The 18,607-nt window shown below is 36.5% G+C and overlaps 1 protein-coding gene across 1 annotated transcript in view; it reads left to right on the top strand.

Moving 5' to 3' along the window:
* Mesr6 (misexpression suppressor of ras 6) overlaps positions 1–18,607 on the top strand; it is a 570,073-nt gene that overhangs the window by 539,476 nt on the left and 11,990 nt on the right. Inside the window, exons 7-8 of the mRNA XM_070313825.1 lie at positions 3,103–3,321; positions 5,553–5,684. Coding sequence (XP_070169926.1) covers positions 3,103–3,321; positions 5,553–5,684 — 351 coding nt within the window. The remainder of the gene's footprint in view (positions 1–3,102; positions 3,322–5,552; positions 5,685–18,607) is intronic.

Here is an 18,607-nt window from a genome sequence, read left to right as displayed (position 1 = left end):
GCTTTGATATGTTACAAGTTTCGATTAAAAAATTCTAAATAAATTTCTATTAAAATAATATCTAATTGAGATTATCTAACAGAAATAAAAAAATTAATCATCCATTGGTTACCTTAAATCGCTTACCTTGTTTTGCATAAATTTTTATATAAAATATCTCTAATTAAATTTCTTTCAAAATTTGATGTTAAGAAAAAATTATTAAAAATTTATTTACGTACGCACATATACGAAAAGCTTCATAAAATTAAATACAAATATATACAATATTTACAGATATAACAATCGTTGTATTGTATATAAAAATGTTGTCTAAACTAGCAATAATTATACACATTAATATATTACCGATGTTATTGGTAAGTCTTCTGATGTAATACACCTGGCATTTTAAAAATCGAAATTTCGCCATTACCTGCAGCTTTCGAGCATCTTAAATTACGGACATTAAATTTGAGTTACGGGAAGGGAATCATAGGGCTATATGTGAACCTAGTAATTTCTCTCAAACCTCTTGAGATTCTTAATGGATCGCACTAACGATGCGATCTGAAAAATCGCTTCTCGAGATTGAATGTTTACGAGACATACGTCGTTATAATGTATTCCTGTGATGAGTGTAATAACTCATCTGTAATTATATCTATCAACGATACACCTAAATATCATCGATCATACTTTAATATGATCATACAATAATATGATTAATGATATTCAACTCCATATGTTATTTACATTTCATAATAATGAGCGATTCCATTTTACCTTTTTTCTTTTTATCTCTTGCATTTTTATTTATATATATGTCTAAGTAAATTATACTAGATTTTTACAAATTTTATCTTTGTACGACTCTAAATATTTAAAGCATTCGATTCTGTTAAATAAAAAAGAAAGAACAACGAGAAAAGGAACGTCTCCTTTTAATATTCGAAGATATATAAATAAACAAGATATTCACAAAAAATTGTTATCTTCTTTTTGTATTGGGGGGTGGGGGGTGGGAGGGCTTGGACTCCTTTTTCTTAGACTACTATATCAACACAGATATAGATGATACATTAATTATAATATCATAAAAATACATATTGTATTTTATAAATATGGTGATTTAATATAATGACATTTAAATTATTTTTCACACAATATCTATATTTTTAATCAAACTACGCTAATTATAAATAATTTTATGACGCCACGATTGCTTTTCCGCAAGTATATAATTTGCACATGCGGTTGCAAAGACGCGCAAGACCATTCGTCCTTTCTCGAGATCGATCGTTACCAGCATTATTACCCACAACTGTCGGGGATAATCTGCGGTGAGAATCACGAGCGTGTGATAGATAAAAACAAAGAAGCGGGCTCACGTGTGCGCCTGACTTGGAGGCGGCGATAGGGCAGGTGCGACTTTCAGGGAGAATAATTAATATTCAGCGAGGAAAAAGTGGGCGAGAAAGGCCGACGAAGATGGCCAACCCTTATAAACAGTTGACGCGTTAGCGACTGAGGAGACGCGCCCGCTTGCTAGCCAGCCACGCACCTGGTTCGTATAAAGGGAAACTAAAAAGGCAAGAACCATCTTCTCTCTCAGCAATTACGTCCATTATGGACGGACGTTCAGTTACCATGTTCACCTAATCTGAGACCGCTTAACTTAATTCGAATATTATGCGCTCGGCTGTGCATCAGCGGTGAAATGATACGGCGCGCGGAGGATCTGCGTGCGTTTCCGTTATTAATACCGGGGATGTCCCCTCGCCTTCCGATGCATGCGTCAACTAATTTATGTCGGTGGCGAAGCGCTTTATATAGTACCTTATAAAGAATATCCTTAATCTTGCTCTTATCAAAGTCCGAATCCAAAATCCATATTATCTGCTAATTTCGTCATCTAGTATCGATTAAAAAATTTCTCCCTCATTTATTATTGATTGTAATGAATGTTCATTAAAAAAAAAAAAAAAAAAAAAAAAAAAAACTTTTAATTAACACTATCTTTTTTTTATACATATTTGCACAATTTTTTAATTTCTATTATTTCTATTATTAGAATATTGAGTTGAAGTTCTGTAAAATCGAATGAAGAACGAAGTTTAATCTCAGCTTGCCTTTTTTATAGCTTAATCCATCGCGATATACATATGATCCCCGGTATATCCGCAAAATATTAATGATAAATATTATAACGTCTACTTTGTAGTGTGATCAAACTGTCCCACTACGAAACAGGTTTATGGCTCGCTCGCCATCGCGATTCCCGCATCGTCATCCCCAATGATATCATTATCGGTAATCTAAATAAATTAAAAAAAAAAAAAAAAACCAGATGATCGGCCCCCTGCTTGTCAACGGAGATATCGTTCGATCGTGCCGCGCCAGGAATTGCAGCTGCAGAAAACGAGGAAAACTTGTGATCAGATAAGAGTAAAAGCAGACGGCGGTGTAAGGGAGTAACGGAGGGAGGGAGGGAGGGAGGGAAGGAGGGAGATAAAGAGCGCTCGTGGTGAGGAACGGAGAAGTACAAATTAACGGGCACCCAGAACCGTTCTTGTGGCCGTGTTAACTTTCGTCGCGTGCCTTCAGGAAATACCTCAACTTTTGCAGCCACGTGCTATAGCACGTTGGAGCATTATAAACTAAACTTTCCATCGTTCATCTTTGTCCTCCGTCTGCCTTAGCCCTTCCTCGCGCGCGCGTTTATGATGAAGTTTATAAATTATATCTGTGTAATCACTTTTTTCAAAGACGAAACGTTCTTATCATTGAAAAAGGTTTTTTTCTTTTCTTTTTTTTTTTTTATGCTCAATATTCAACAATATTAAGTCTGGGTGACTTTAACTGCATAATTGCTTTCGCACGATTATACGATCAATATTTAATAAAAATATTAATTACGTAGGTTGACAAATTTATATATATATATATATAACGGCAGAAATATAAAACAAACAAAGTATATACGAAACATTATATATTTTTATAAATAAATTTTTACATGATAAGAAGGAGGTTTTTCATATCGCGTTTTTTTCTACTTGTAAAATTCAGTAACGATTACAATTTATCCTCACGAATCATGTAAATGCATTGCAATTTCAGATACGAAGCTGTGGATCGTCTTTTTCAAGAAGTAACGAGCGCCTATAGAGACTCGGAGATCGATTGGATGCTAGTGTACAATGCGGGTTGCACTATAGATGATACAATTCTACCTGACCACGTGACAGAACCAAACGATCTCGATCGCTTAATTAATGGAACATTCAGACTGTTTTTGGCGGCTCTTCCCACACTTCCAACAATCGTCACCATAGCCAGGTAAGTCACGTTTATCAAAAAGCTTCAAAAAATTTTAAATCCATTAAATAAATTATTTTTAATTTTCTCCAATGAAACAGTACACGTGACGTACCAAAGAACATACAATACGATAGTTTAAATATGTATCCTTTAAGGAATCCTTATTCTTTTATCGATTACGTATAAACTAATTTATAATAACGCGATTAGATCACTGACCTAAATTAAATATATTTATAAATGTGAAATAAGCTTTATATTTCTTGAATGTAATATTATTAAATTTTTTTTATATACCATAAAATTATTATAATATTAATAAAATCGTGTTAATGTCTCTCAGATGTTACATCATATTGCACTGTGTAAAAGTACGATATAATATTAATGGTACAAGTTAGATATAATCGCGTGCAAGAATTGTGATTAGAGGCTTTGTGCGGCATCTTTAAAAGAGTGGAAGATCCAAGTTGGAAGTCGCAGTAGGTGACGCTCTTCGTGCACATACTGATACGATAAAATGCTCGGCTCGTATAAATTGATTTTAATGTACGGTTTCAAGGGCTGAAATTATATTGTCTCGCTTTTACACGCGCGAAACCAAGACCCGCAATACCCGCAGATGGCGCGGAAGAAGATGCTGGGAGGGCCCGAAATAGAGAAGAAGGGCGGCTTACAGAAGCGACACGGCGGGGCTGTCCGAGGGGTGGGTTTAGGATCGTAGATATACCGTTAAGCCCCACCCTCCAGATGGGTTTCACATAGGGGTGCACAAAATCAAACCATTCAACTTTCGCGTGTCATAGCTAGATGTCCCTGCTTCCGATTTCCCGAAATAAATGATAGATATTGTATGTTTCTTTCTCTCTGTCTTTCTCTCAGCTTTATTTCGTCATTTTCTAGATAATAAAACGACGATAACGCATGACGATATTTCTCTTGAAATTACAAAATAATTGAGTCAATACAACACCTATAATTTTGTTGTAAACAAAACCCCTAAACGCGAAGATTCTTTCATATTTGTAGAACAATAATATACAATATTTTCCTTAATGTTTATGAAAACACTTGCTCATATGTCTAAATATTATTTTAAAAATATACTAATAGAGAATTGCAACTTATACGGTACATATGAATACATTAACTGTATGATAATATATATAAAAACTATCTCGAATATATAAAAATCGTGTAAACATTGATGTGAAAATACATCTTTAGATAAATTAATGAATACAAATTTGCATAAGTACTTTATACACTAAATTTATTGGACAGCTTTTCAAGAATTTGAATGAAAATATCTTGTTCGTGTATAATGAAATAAATGCTGAAGATATTTTATGGTAAAAAAATGCTGATCGAAGAGAAAAATGTGTATATATTTTACTAGCAAATATTATCCTTTTCTTTACGTCACGTTGTCACGTTCCTGATTTTTTTTTTTCTTCTAAAAATGTATATTTTTTCATTTTAACATATATAATTAATTTCATATATCTATATAAAAGACATAAAGCAACAAACTTTGAAATAATCTTGTAAATAGTAACTTGGCGCCATCTCGTGATAAACGCGCGGAGATTCTGCTCAAACTTCCGGCAGAGACTAAAAAAAAAAAAAATATCGATTCTACCCCATTCGACGTATCGCCACCCCCCTTGCTGTTCCCAACCCTCATTTCAGCACATTAGTTTCCGGGGGTAACGCCGCCCGGATATCGCCTCTGGACAGTTTACAGTTTCTCTCGTAGTTTGCCAAACGGCAATTATCAGCGAGAAAAATTGACGAGGGCGAAATGGAAAACAGAAGAAACATTGAATCGTTAGAAAAATAGAAAAAAATTGATGGTCATGAAAAAAAAAAAAAATTAAATAAAGTGCGATTCTTTTAACTACTGACTCTATAATCGGCATTTTCTGTTTTTCTTTTCCCCCCTTTTTTTATCTTGTTTTTGCACTGGCAATTAATTATTACGACATTTTTATATAAGTCCTTTATTTCTTTATAATATAGATTTTTTTAAATAAAAAATTGGGTACTGTATTCGATACAAAAGAAAATTGTAAATTGATAAAAAATCTATGAAAAGAACTCTCGTTGTAAAGCGAGAGAGATTTGGAATAACGGCGTATACAATTATATGAATAGATATCTTAAATCTTGTTTTTAGAAGTCGACAAGTATAACTGTTTCTCTCAGCTACATCCATAAATAACTTAATAATATTTCTTGTCTTACAGATCTAGCGAGGACGATTATACTCCTCTCGAAAACGTCGATCAAATTCAAGTTGACGTTCTCGATCAACTCCGCGAACGGCTGGGAGCGGAAATAGATGTTAAATTGATTTATCGACAAAACGAGGAACAAGAGTAAGTCTTGAAAAGGAATGTATCTCTTATATACTATTATATTATCTTGGAATTATAATTTATCAAACAAAAACATGCACATGTTTATACCAATATACACGGACATTTTATACAATTGTAATTATATATAAACGTATGTCAAATATGGGAATCATAATATATCGATTAACAATTATAGATAAAAATTTGACAGATAGATATTATTGTTCACGTAATCGATGAATAGGGAAATTTTAACGTATAATATTATATAATATTTATGTATATTTAACACAAAGGAAAATTGTAATTTGACAAAAAAATGTATGAAAAAGGGAAATTATAATAAAGCGATTTGGGGATATAACGGTATGCTATTGCAACACGAGTATAGATATAATATTAAATCTTATTTTTAGAAGAATCAAACAAGCATATAGCTCCTTCTCTCTTTAAACAACATTCGAGTTTTTCTCGCCCCTCGTAGTAACTGCGACATTTCAAACGGCTTGTATTATTCGAAGCGCGTCACGTGAATCTTTCGAAGATCTGAAGATCGTAAGACAGACACGAGAAAGGGACGTCGTGGCGAGTCTTTGATCGCGCGGCAGCGATTTACATAGGATCGGTGCCACTGGTCCACTGGTGAAACGCGAATACAATACCGATATGCGAAGGTTGGCGATTTATTTTTTTTTCTCTCTTTTTTTTTGCAACCAAGTTGCCCCCTACCCTCCTCTCTCGTTGTCGATCCTCGTACCATCAGTCTCGAATTTGCATACGTTGGGCAAGTTTCCCACACGTCTCAACAGCTTCCGTCTCGTCTCGGTCCCTCCTCACTCCACTTTGCATCTCTCGCTCTCCCTCTCGTCCCTGCCATCCCTCTCCGACGTAAACCCGCGCAACCCTTTCAACTGCCGACGAAGACAAAAACGCGCGGGAGTACCTCCAAAAAAACCTCAACGTCTTCCTTCTCCCACGACGATGACGTTTCCTGGCGAGACGGCTGTCTATTGTGGACAACGAATTCGGAATAGATGTGTTTTTATTTTTTTTTATTTTTTTTATTTTTTTTTTTTGCGTACGCCAGTTTGAAATGATTGACGGAGCGGAAGACGCGAGCACTCGTACAGCCTCCTCGGTCTGGATCTTTATTAAACATACGATTGTAATATGTCTTGGTGTATGAATATCGTTAGAAGCGCATATATAATTGCCATTTTTCATATATACGTATATTTTAAATTTTCTAAACAGTAACAAAAACGATAACATCTCTGCACATGGTAATAAAAAATGCAATAACGTTAACTAATTAATTTTTATACGATATATTTTTTATTTTATTATTTTATTATCTAATTTCTTTATAATAGCCTTATAAAAAATAGATATACATATCAAAATATTAATTGGAAAATATTATTGAAGAAGAATTTGAATAAGCTCTCACTTGATACTTGTTTCTCGTTTTTCTGCTTTATTACTTTTTATCATAAGTCATCGTAAAATTCGCGATCCACAAATTGGGGAAAACTTTAATAACATTCATATCGTCCCATTCTGTGGCCAAATGCATGTACACGGCTTTACACAATATATCTTAAAATAATAGATTTATCTGCTGCTTGTGAGTACGTATACTCTGTGGAAAAAAAAAGACTTTATGGATATTTTAAATCATAGAGATTTTAAATTACAGAGACCTTAAAAGCTACAGGGACTGTAATTTACAAACCTTTTTTTCTTTTTTTTTTCTTTTTAAATATAATAAATAAATGAAAAATTTGTAAATATTTCGAACGCTTCGTATTTAGGCAGCTTTCGGTTTTTGCCCGGCGACGAACGTTTAAAAAAACGCCGGAATAAACATTAAACGAGGAAGGCGAATGCGGAAGTGTGGTCGCGCGACTAAGGGGCGAACGTTAAGGGATAACCACAAGAAGAGAGGAGAAAGAGAGAGTTTACGAGTCACTAACCTCCCGAGTAATGATTGTCGTTAACCGCCTCGCCGTGCGGGCTGCTCGGCCTCGCTCGGCCCGCAGCCGAGACTTTTGTATGCTAATGACAGGGTGGTCCGATTTCATCCTACGGCCAAGGCAAAAAAATCTTGGGGGTCAACAGACTCGTCGTTAGCCCGAGTTTTAAGTCTCCCTCGAGCGCCATTGACCTCGAATTAAAAAACGGGTGCAACCTTCCGTCCCGCCGGGATATTTTACCACGGGACTCTTCTCGCCATGTAATGTAACACCTTCGCTTATTTACTCTTGCATCTTGCACTTTTTCTCGCAGATATACCATCATCTCAGATGGTGGATCTTACGAAGAAAGGATATGGTATATAAAGGCGCTAATTGTGTCCTTTATAAACGTGCTACTTTAAGAAATGCGTTTCTCGAAAGGATACAAAAAGTTCTATTATCATGCTATGTTTATTTGATTGAAGAATACAAGATATATTCTTTTAAAAAAATATAGATAGAGTAAAAGAGTGTGAGAATCTATTTAATCGCAGAAAACTTTCTTAGATATACAGTAATTATTAAATGAATTTGTTATGAATAAAATATAACTGTACATACAAAATTATAATGTACAAAATTAAATTATTTATAATATTTTATTGTTTAAACAATATTAAGAATTAAAAATCAAGATTTAGATTTTTTTATTAAGCAGATTCATGAAATAGGGAAATAAAATATAAAGATATATATACAAAAGAGTCATATATTATGCAATTTTAACTGATAGCACTGTGCAAAATTCATTATGATTAAATATCTAATGCTGATTTCAAAATTTAGTTGTCAAACTGTAAACAATTTTAACTAGTGACGATTGAATAATTGAATAAATTAATTGGAAATTTTTATTAATATTTTTGTTATCCAAATTACAGCACCGCGAATGTAATTATTGTTTTTTTTTGTTTTTTTTTTTTAGCGCGCAGACTCTATAATTCGCAATTTTCTCTTCTCTCTCACGGTCGTTCGCATTTCATTCATCCAGGTGACACCGTGTCAGTGGGTTCTAAGGGAATTATTCAAAACCAGCCCTGACTGGCAAAAGTGCAGCCGTCCCTGGAACTGTAATCCCATACCCGTATCTGATCTGCATAAAAGAATAAAAAAAACATCGCGCGGGAAAAAAACAAAAGCGCTGTGAAATTTGTTTGAGATAGGCTCTTTGTAAAATAAATTTATAGAAAATTTAACTTACACACATATGCGTACGACATACAGATATATATATACATTTTTTATTAAATTTTTTAAAAATTAAGTCTAAATTAGACGAATAGGTGCAATTGTTAAAAGTGTTTTAAATTGTTAAAGAAAGAAAAAGTCCAAAATGCATATTCGAAAAGCGCTTGTAATTTTTTAAATTCTTTTATATACTTGAAACATTATTTCTAGTTGACATAAATTATCTACAATCGCGTCTTGGCTTTTATAAGGATCTCTTTATTATTATTATTCTTTTTTTTTTCCTTTTCTTTTTTTGCTTGTTGCGAGAAATAAAGCGAGCTGCTCATGTTCAACAGTCGGATGTAATTAGAAAATATCGGCGAGACTTTTCCCGCGAAGTTGAAGTAGTAACGGCGCGATCGTCCCTTCGAGCGGCATACCTATGCGGATTATGCGCGTAACGAAAGAGATCTCGAAGCGAATATGCTAATGCGCGCGGTGGCATAAATGCGAGGCCGATTCGCCGTGGCGAAGCCAATTATAGCGCGCGGACCCATCGTGCCCGGATACTCCGTTTTGCACATAGGTTGTCCCCGAAAAATCTCGCTCTTTCTCCGTTTCTCTCGACACAATTGTACAAACGGCGAACGAGAGACGAGAGAGGGAACGAGAGAAGAGGGCCGCATAGACAACGCCATAGGCGGAGGCCTGCATCGGTGGCCATTGTTCGAAAGCGCTATTTGTATTTATTTGGATCCTTTGTTCGAGCCTCGAGAGAGATTCATGGGGCGGATGGTGGGGCGAGATGGAGTGAGAGAGATGAATTTATTCGGAACAAGGCAAAGGGTGAGAGGTCCACACTAGTCGTTATGGAACTACTCTACGTTTCGGTTGGGAAAAAAAAAAAAAAGCGGCGCGAGAGAGACAGCAAGCTTCGGCTTGTACTATCAAGATTATAATCGGGAAGCAAATTTTTTTTTTTTTTTTTTTTTTTTTTTTTTTTTTTTGCATAGTATAGTAAATAGTTTATGATTTCATTTATGATATTCCCAGCACTTTATGTAATATTATGTGTGACTTGATTATATTCCCGTATCTTCACTGCTGAGTCTGAATAATATAAGCTGTCCTATAATTATCGCCGTCGTTTTTATACACAGATTCTTTTAAAAAAATTGATAAATTGATGAAAGTTTCGTGCATGAAGAAGCGATAATTACAGGCGACATCTCTTGAAACATCATATATAAAGGTAATCGTGACACGAAGATTATAAAAGTACAAGTAAAGACCACGTCACACAAAGTACTTGTCTTGTAAAGAACTAAGTTAAAAATTACAGGCAAATTGTTGCAGCAGCATGATTTCAAGTATGATAAAAGTAAAAACAGCGATTAATCATATGCGAGAAACATTGTTTATGTCAAATGTGACACTTTCAATCGACATAATCTTTTTCTAACATCAATGCTACAACAACTTTTAATGAATCGATTTTATCGAAAATCTCGATACGGGGTTTGTCATTTTTATAACGATTTAAATATATACCCGTCGTACAATTGCATCGTATATTCTATATAATTTTCATAACGTTCGATCGAGAACAAATTTCGAGAGCAAACCTCGCACGTGATCGAAGGTGGGCCGACCGGATTCGAACATCCAATTGCGAAAATGCGTTCGCCCCGTCGCTCGTCGGTGGGGAAACTTTGCGTGCTCGTTCGTGTGCGACGAGATGGTCCGATGTGTGATGCGTGCGTGCGTGCGTGTGTGTGTGTATATATATATATATATATATATGTGTGTGTGTGTGTGTGTGTGTGTGTGAATGCATCTCGTGCAGCGGATGCAACTGCGAGTGGTCAGTAGCTCGCAAACCGAGGAGTGACCGCTTCGTGCCTCTCGCTGGGTCCCGGTGTGAAAGTGATGCGGGAGGTGGGGGGGGGGGGGGAAATAAAGTAAACTCTCGCGTCGCGTCATAAACTTTTTTAATTGCATTTCGCTCGAAATGTTTTTCGGCTAAAAATTCATCGGTGAGAGATGGGACCTTTCGAATGTACAGATGTGAGAATGATCAGTCTACGCGCGTGAGCTCGCACAAACTAAGCGTTATCGTATAAATATAAAGCAAGACCTACATAACAACATCAGTGAAAGATTAATTAATTTCACACTATGCGATATGATTATCCTGTATTAGGACAATGGATCAGATCAAGTAACATGTGAAATATTCGAGGCGTCTCGTGTTCGTTAATATTCAAAAAAAAAATTGAGTGTAATGCTGTGAGAAATTTTTTCACGTTCAAATAAATTTAAAAATATCTATAATAATACAACTATACAACATAATATACTATATACTATGCATACATACATACATACATAATGTGCGTGTATGTAATTAAAGGGGATAAATCTTTTTATGATATAAAAAAATTTCAATTTTTTTCTGTAAAAATACAAATACCACAAATTATATTGTTTTCATGCGTCACTTTTAATTGGATGCTAAATATAAGGAAAATATACAAACAGATATTTCTTTAGAATAAGGAATAAGCGGATTGAATCGCACATTGTTTTACAAATTTTCCGAGGAACTTTTTTACGATTTGTGACAACGCAAATACATATGTAAATTAATTTTTGTAGCGAAAGATATATATATATATATATATATATATATATAATTCTCTCGCAATGTGCGCAAAACAACGCGTAGCGTCGTGACAGTTTCTTCGCGGACACAGATTAAGAAAGGAAGCGGAAGTTATGCCATAAGTTTTAATAACACATAAATAAAGACGACGTTATAATAGAGTTTCCCAGGAACGAGTTTCCTGGCTAAGGGATTCGATATGACGAATATAACGCCGTCTGTTATAAATATTCAATCGTAAACGCGGGGCATTTTAAAAAGGATAATAATCTCAATTTCCTGAGTGTATTGTTGGTTGTATGAATTTAAAGATAATTTGAATTTTAATGAGATATATGAAAAAAGGAGTCTTTGTGTGTGTTACTTTACACGTTTGGGTAGGGTAAGAGAAAATCGAAGCTAGGAAAATATTTTTGAAAAATGAAAAATTATATACCGAATTGAAAAATGTATTCTGTTAATAATTTCTAACACGATTAAAGTTATATTAAATTATCATTTATATATAGTTATATTTGTGTGCAAACTTTTTTTTTTTTTTTTTTTATCATAACTTAGCCTAAGTGAAATAAATGTCAGTCAAATTTTTCAGAGCTTATTTTAACTTCGATACAGATTTGATAATTCAATATCAAATCAATCATATTCGTCTTTCCATTTTTATAATATATTGTTGCTTTTTTATTGAAAATAATTTTTATACTCTGGAATTTTGTCGATACAATATGTCTTTTCAGAAGCTGTTTGTTTATTAGATAACATGCGACAGTGTGCAGGAACGAGGGATGGTGGAAGGGGGGGAGGGGGGAGGAAGGGGCGCACACGATCGCTATAACTCATTTTACGATGACGCAAAGTCACCTCTCGGAAACACTGGCGAATTCCGACGCGTGTCGCGCGACGGAGCGCGAAAAAAATCGTGTCCCGCCACCGCGTTGTTTTCTTTCTTTTTTTTTTCTGCTTTCCTTTTATTTCAGCCGTCAGGCCGCTCGTGGTATTCAATCGTGCCCGGCGAAACTGCCAGAATTCATTCCCGATAAGAGGAGACGCGCGAAGGCAAGAAAAAGGGGGAGAGGCGGAGGTAAAAAGAGAGAGAGAGAGAGAGAGAGAGCGGTCCGCGCCTCTAATACACGCGGGGGCGCGTGTAATTCCAAGGCCGCGCCATATTTTAACATCGTTCCGAGTTACATTATGTTTCAGCAAAATGGTCGGCGCACACGTGGCAGCGCGTCGGCGACGGGGAGGGTGGTTTATCTCAAACATACAAACCCACCCTCTCTTTTGCGTTTCAGCCCCTCGTCCCCTTCCCCATCCATCTATATATTAGCGGCGAGGGCAGAGGGAGAAAGGGAGAAAGCAACGGCGACGTGGAAGGACGAGAGGGGCGCGCGGAGGAGTTGAGGGGGAAGATGGAGAAAGAGAGAGAGGGAGGGAGGGAGAGAGAGAGAGAGAGAGAGAGAAGATCGACGACGACCCTCGGCAACCAACCCCCACTGTCAGCCACCCCTTTCTCCTTTGGCTTTCGCGTCGTCTATAGAGGGATGGAGAAGGATGGCAAGAACCGGCAACGGTACGCGAACTAACGACGTTCTCTTTCGCTTCTCGAGAGGAGAACGAGGAGATGGGTGCGGGAGGATTGGCGGGGGTGGCAGGGGAACGGGAGGAAAAAATGGGGAGAGAAAGGCAGAAGCCGAGCGCGCGCGATTCCCCTCGTGGCCCCCCGCGCCATGTGATAGAGGAGACACCGACGAAGGGACTGCGGCAGGTAATGATGTACCGCGGTAAATTTTCCGCAGGAAAATTACACACAAACTCGGACCGCGGATTTGCCGCTAAAAACTAATCCTTTAGTTTTTCCCTTTTTTTTTTTTTTTTTTTTTTTTTTTTTTTTTTTTTTTTTTTTTTTAAGCACAGCTGGCTAGGGACGCAGCACCTCGTCTTGAATCGCGTTAAATGAAACTTATTATAGTTGTACGTCGTATTATTCGTATATCACGTTTTCTCCTACTTTTTAAAAAAACGACACACGTACGTAAAATAATCTGTTTCTCATAAACCAATTTTACCACTTGCAAAGTTGCTTTCAAATATGTTTATTAAATTGTTTAATCCTCTCTAATTTTTTGTTAATATAACAATATACATGCGCGTGTAATGAAAGATGTTAAAAAGTTTTATACCAATAGAACCACATGCAAAGTTGTTTTCAAATATGTTTATTAAATTACTCAATTCTCTCTAATTTTTTTTGTTAATATAAGACAATATATATATATATATGTGAAAGGTTTTAAAAAATTTTATATATGTCTTAAAAACAATACAAAATTCTTACGTTAAAATAATATAAAAATAACATTTACATACATATATATATTTTGAACAAATCGACAGAACAGAAAATCTATATAATACGTATGCACCTCGCTCGATTTAATCTTTTCGATTCTAACGATCGGGATAATCGATGAAAGTTTTTGAATTGGGAACAAATCATGGAGCAGAAATAGACGATATCTCCTCCTTCTTTCTTCTCTCCTGCAAACGCCGGCACTACAACGACTTACCGCCGCGAAGGGAACAGTTAATTTCTTCGGGACTCGTCTCGAACTCTCTTTGCGAATAGGGTACGTCGAACGAGGCGAACTTTGCATTGTTACGAAATCGAGTGTCGTATTTGGTGACCGTCGGCAATCTTGAAGTTTTAATTCGAGTTTGCCGATTAATTGGAAACATTATGCCTCCACTGGCCGAACTTTTACCCGGCCACGCGAATATCATCCCTCCCTTCCCTTTTCGTTTTCTTTTTTTTACATTGTCAGACTTGTCGGATCAGATCTTGAAATCATTCCAAACTCGCTCATTCTTCGTCGATGATTATTCTATCAACGATACACAATGAGCGAACGATGTATTGTGACTGTCAATTTTGTGTAAACTATCATAATTTTTGTATTTTTATCAAATTAAGTCTATAATATTACAGTTTGTCATAATATTGCCGATATTAATACGTTATCACCAATATTATAACGGGTAAGCATTAATAATAATATAAATATTAAAAGTATAAATTGTGAAAGAGATCATTCTTTTTTCGTTTTTCGATAAACAATTTTTATGTTTTTATTATATAAAAATTTAATGATGCAATTGTTATTTTATCCCGCAAGAATGCGAAATATAAGATCTGCTCTTATCTTTTGTAGCATAGGTGCAAAGTAAACGTAGCTATCGGAGTAGTATAGGATGGGATATCAAAGCGATAAGGAGAATAAAACCCACGTTCAACAGGGTGACCGTAATTATTTTTAATAAGCGATAAAGGAACGAGGGAGATTTTCCGTGAAAATCACTTAACGGTTATTTCAATTGTCTGGGTGTCTTTAAATGGAATATAAAAAAAAAACGCAGTTTACGAATTAACTCTACAAACTATTTGCAAACTATTTTTATTGATTCGTGCAAAGATACGAGCGATGGTGTAATTATACGCGAGAATATGTGCATTACAAAAATATTAGTTCTTATTTTATCTGTTTTTATAAAAGTATGCGAAGAATAACAAAACAAAACAAAACAAAACAAAAATATTAACGAGCAGATAATTACTTAATATTTATTCAGTACTAATTAAGCTTTTAAATAGTTTGTTAAAGTTTTTTTTATTTTATTTTTTTTTTTATTCCGTGAGCGAATTATTATCTCGTCACAAAATATTCCTTATGATTTAAAGGATTCTCTCTCCAATGATCCCCGAGATTATATCCAAGAGAATCTCTAACGAATTACTTTCTTGCCATTAGCTCACCATGTTAAACGCGATCTCGTAAAGCAAGTGATTTCGGGTAAATCGAAGCGATATTTAATTGTAGCTTCACCTACGGCTACTACTAGAATTCCTCGCTTTTTCGCGGAGAAAAAGAAAAAAAAGAGCACATCCGCGCCGTTCGTGGTAAGATCGCGAGTGAATCGATACGAGAGAGGTGGATGTACGGGGGGGTCCGACCAAGCCGATGGTGCACGGAGGATAGAAGATGAAGAGGGCAGGGGGGGGGGAGGGAGGGGGCGCTTTTTGAGGGAGATGTTTCGTTCGTCGGCAGTAGGTTTACCCCCACCTGCGAGATACTCCCGCAGGATAATCTCCATCCCTCTAGCTCTCGTGTCTCTTTCTCCCTCTTTCTTTTTCTCCCTTTCTATCGCATCGATCCCTCCTCTCTCATCCCGCAAAACTCGCTCGTGTACGCTCTTCGTCTACCCCTGTTCGCCATCCCTCGCGTACACTCGGCCGCGTATAACCCCCGCTCTGCCCTGCCACTCGTGACGTTAACGCCGGAAAAATGGGCTGGAGGAGGGGCTGCAAAGACGTGGCGTGGGCAGTGACGCGTGTGCACGCAGGAAAACTCTTCTTATTTATATGCTCCATGCTGCCACGGCGAATCGATATCGCGTGAATTTCTCCCGACGTACGCAGCGCACGAGGGGGTGGAGGGAACAGAAAAATCGCGAGAATCCCCTTTTCGCCTTTTTCCAGGGGGAACGGTTGACGGTCACACTTTGCAATTTTTGTGGCGCTTAATAATGCCCGAAAGTTTTTGCGTCTGAATTAGTTTGATTATTTCAATTCGAACCATCATACGTACATTAATTTCCATTAGGGGAGAAATTAGGATTTTGCATTAAATATCTTGTATGATTTATTAGGAACGTGTTGCGTCCACGTTATTACTTTGAATATTTCTTATATGAAATATTCTTTATACCGAATTTTTAAATCTGAAAATTTTAATTTTCCAAACAATGTTCGCCAGACAAATTACATATGCGACTAAAGTGCTCATTACCCGTGTGTAAGATTAATATATATCGTAATATACAAGAAGAAGTTTAAAAAAAATTTAAATGTTTTTTTTATTTCTACATAATTAAATATTTTGCGATTGCTAATATAGAAAAATTACATTTTTTTTTTTTTTTACACAACAAAGGATATTTTTGCGAAACGAAATAAGCATTCTGCCACGTGTATTTTATTTGTAAAAATATAGAAAAGAGAGAGTAAACACATACGTGTTTACTCTCTGATTCGTTCTCGTATTTTGTGTTTTATAGAAGAGCTTGCGTAAATTACATTCTCGATTAAATCTGCGTGTTACAAGAGCGTGGCATAAATTGTGAAATCGTGACGCCGAGGCGAGGTAGAAGCAACGTAAGCAATAAACGCTCGTTTATTTATGCGCTTCATGCCGAAACGGCGAATCGATATTTTGTGTGAATTCTCGTGGAAAAAGGACCGGTACCCTCGTGCAATGGCTTCCGTTGTATCAATTTTCCGCATGGTTCAGTTTCTTTCTTAGTGTGGTTTTTGTTATATAAATCAAATTTATATATAAGAGAAACATATATATATATATATATTTTTTTTTTTTTTTTAAATCACGGTATATATTTATATCTAACGATAAGGATATGACATTAATAGATACGTACCTGCCGTTGTATATTTATTCTATTTATCTCACATAAATTTCCTCTTATACTTACAAATTTTAGTTGCCTGTTGAAATGCAAAGAACGCGAGATATAATAAGAATTTTATTTCAGAAAATTCGAATTGTCAGATAACGATCGGTCTTCTCTAATCTGGAGAGATCAGATTATTTGACAATATACCGCTGAAAAAAAAAAAAATATTGTAATTAGCCTTTAAATACTATATTTAAATACATGAAAATAAATTGATAAACGAATTTTTCACGCATAACTCGATTCATTCTTTAATATTATTCATCCATTGTAAATATTTTCCTGCAACCTTTTACGGACACAATTCGTTATTCGTATTATTTTCGTTTCATCATTTTACTCCGGACGATTATGGACGTATTCTTTTATTTTTGTGATAGAGAGCACGTGTGTTTTATTGAAATAAGGTACTTCTTTCATTATCATTCGACATGCTAATCTCTGTGGTCGCTCGTGGTTTTATGCTCATATTCGGCGTCTTCCACATATAAAAAATTAATCTTCCGTATGAACCATCCATCTCCAGAGAGAATATTCCGCAAACATATTCTGCGTAAAAGGAAAGCTCCCCGCTTGGCTCGCGACAGCGGATCCCGAGAGCATTTACCGCGGCGAACTGTGTCCGTTTCCTGCGCACAACGACGCGCTCTCCGCGAGAATCTCTCCCATTATCTCGCACGTCTCTCCTGCATCAATGCATGACGTCATAAGTGAGAGGGAAGAATGGATGAGCGGAGCGCGACGCGACGCGAATGCGAGGGATGAAAAGTCAAGAGGGAGAGACGTACGGGCGTTCTTGGAAAGACGGTGGCGGAGAGTGGCGAGAAGGGTTGTTAGAGGAGAAAGGAGGGGGTTGGGGGAGGGGTGAGGGAGGGCAGAGGGTACCTCACATCGGGAGGGGGATGAAACGTAGTTGGTTCGTATCAGCATAATGTAGATACCAACTCCTTGCTCCTTCCGAGAGTTTCGAGGTTCCGGAGGGCGGACGGGCTCTAGAGTACGGTCTGCGGGCGAATTGGGCGGTGGGGTGGGAAAGGGTGAGGGAGAGGGAAAGGGGAGAATGGATGAAATTGAAATGGAACTACCCGAAGGAACAGACGGCCCCCGCGGGTTTCCGAACCCGGCGAAAGATTAAAACGCGACCGAATGGATGCGAAGGAAAGTTTTACTATGCGACCACCTCCTTCCCCTACCCCCCCCCCCCCGGCATTGCCGAACTATTCGCCGACCGAAACGGAGGGGTACCGGGGATTCCAGAATATCCGAAAGCTCTCCGTACGAAGTTTGCGACGATACGTTTTTAAGGTAAAGATCATGTATAAATGTAAGGGATATACCATACAGCGGCGGCCGCTCTTATAATAGCTGGGAAACTCTAGAAAGAACTGTTCGGTTTATCGTTTAAAATTAATTAAGATTAATACAACATCTCTCGATGTTTATTTCTTTATAATTGAATCGCAATAAATTGAACACAACCAAAGTAACAAAATTCTGTTTAACAAAATGTAGAAATTCTTTTTCTTTTCTTTTCTTTTCTTTTTTTTTTTTTTTTTAATTAT

Source organism: Polyergus mexicanus, unplaced genomic scaffold (genome assembly GCF_030449975.1).
Source record: "Polyergus mexicanus isolate NDT 795.1 unplaced genomic scaffold, iyPolMexi1.0 SCAF_25, whole genome shotgun sequence".
NCBI lineage: Eukaryota > Metazoa > Arthropoda > Insecta > Hymenoptera > Formicidae > Polyergus > Polyergus mexicanus.
The sequence above is the reverse complement of the archived record's forward strand: the minus strand, read 5'-3'. Positions and strand labels throughout refer to the sequence as shown.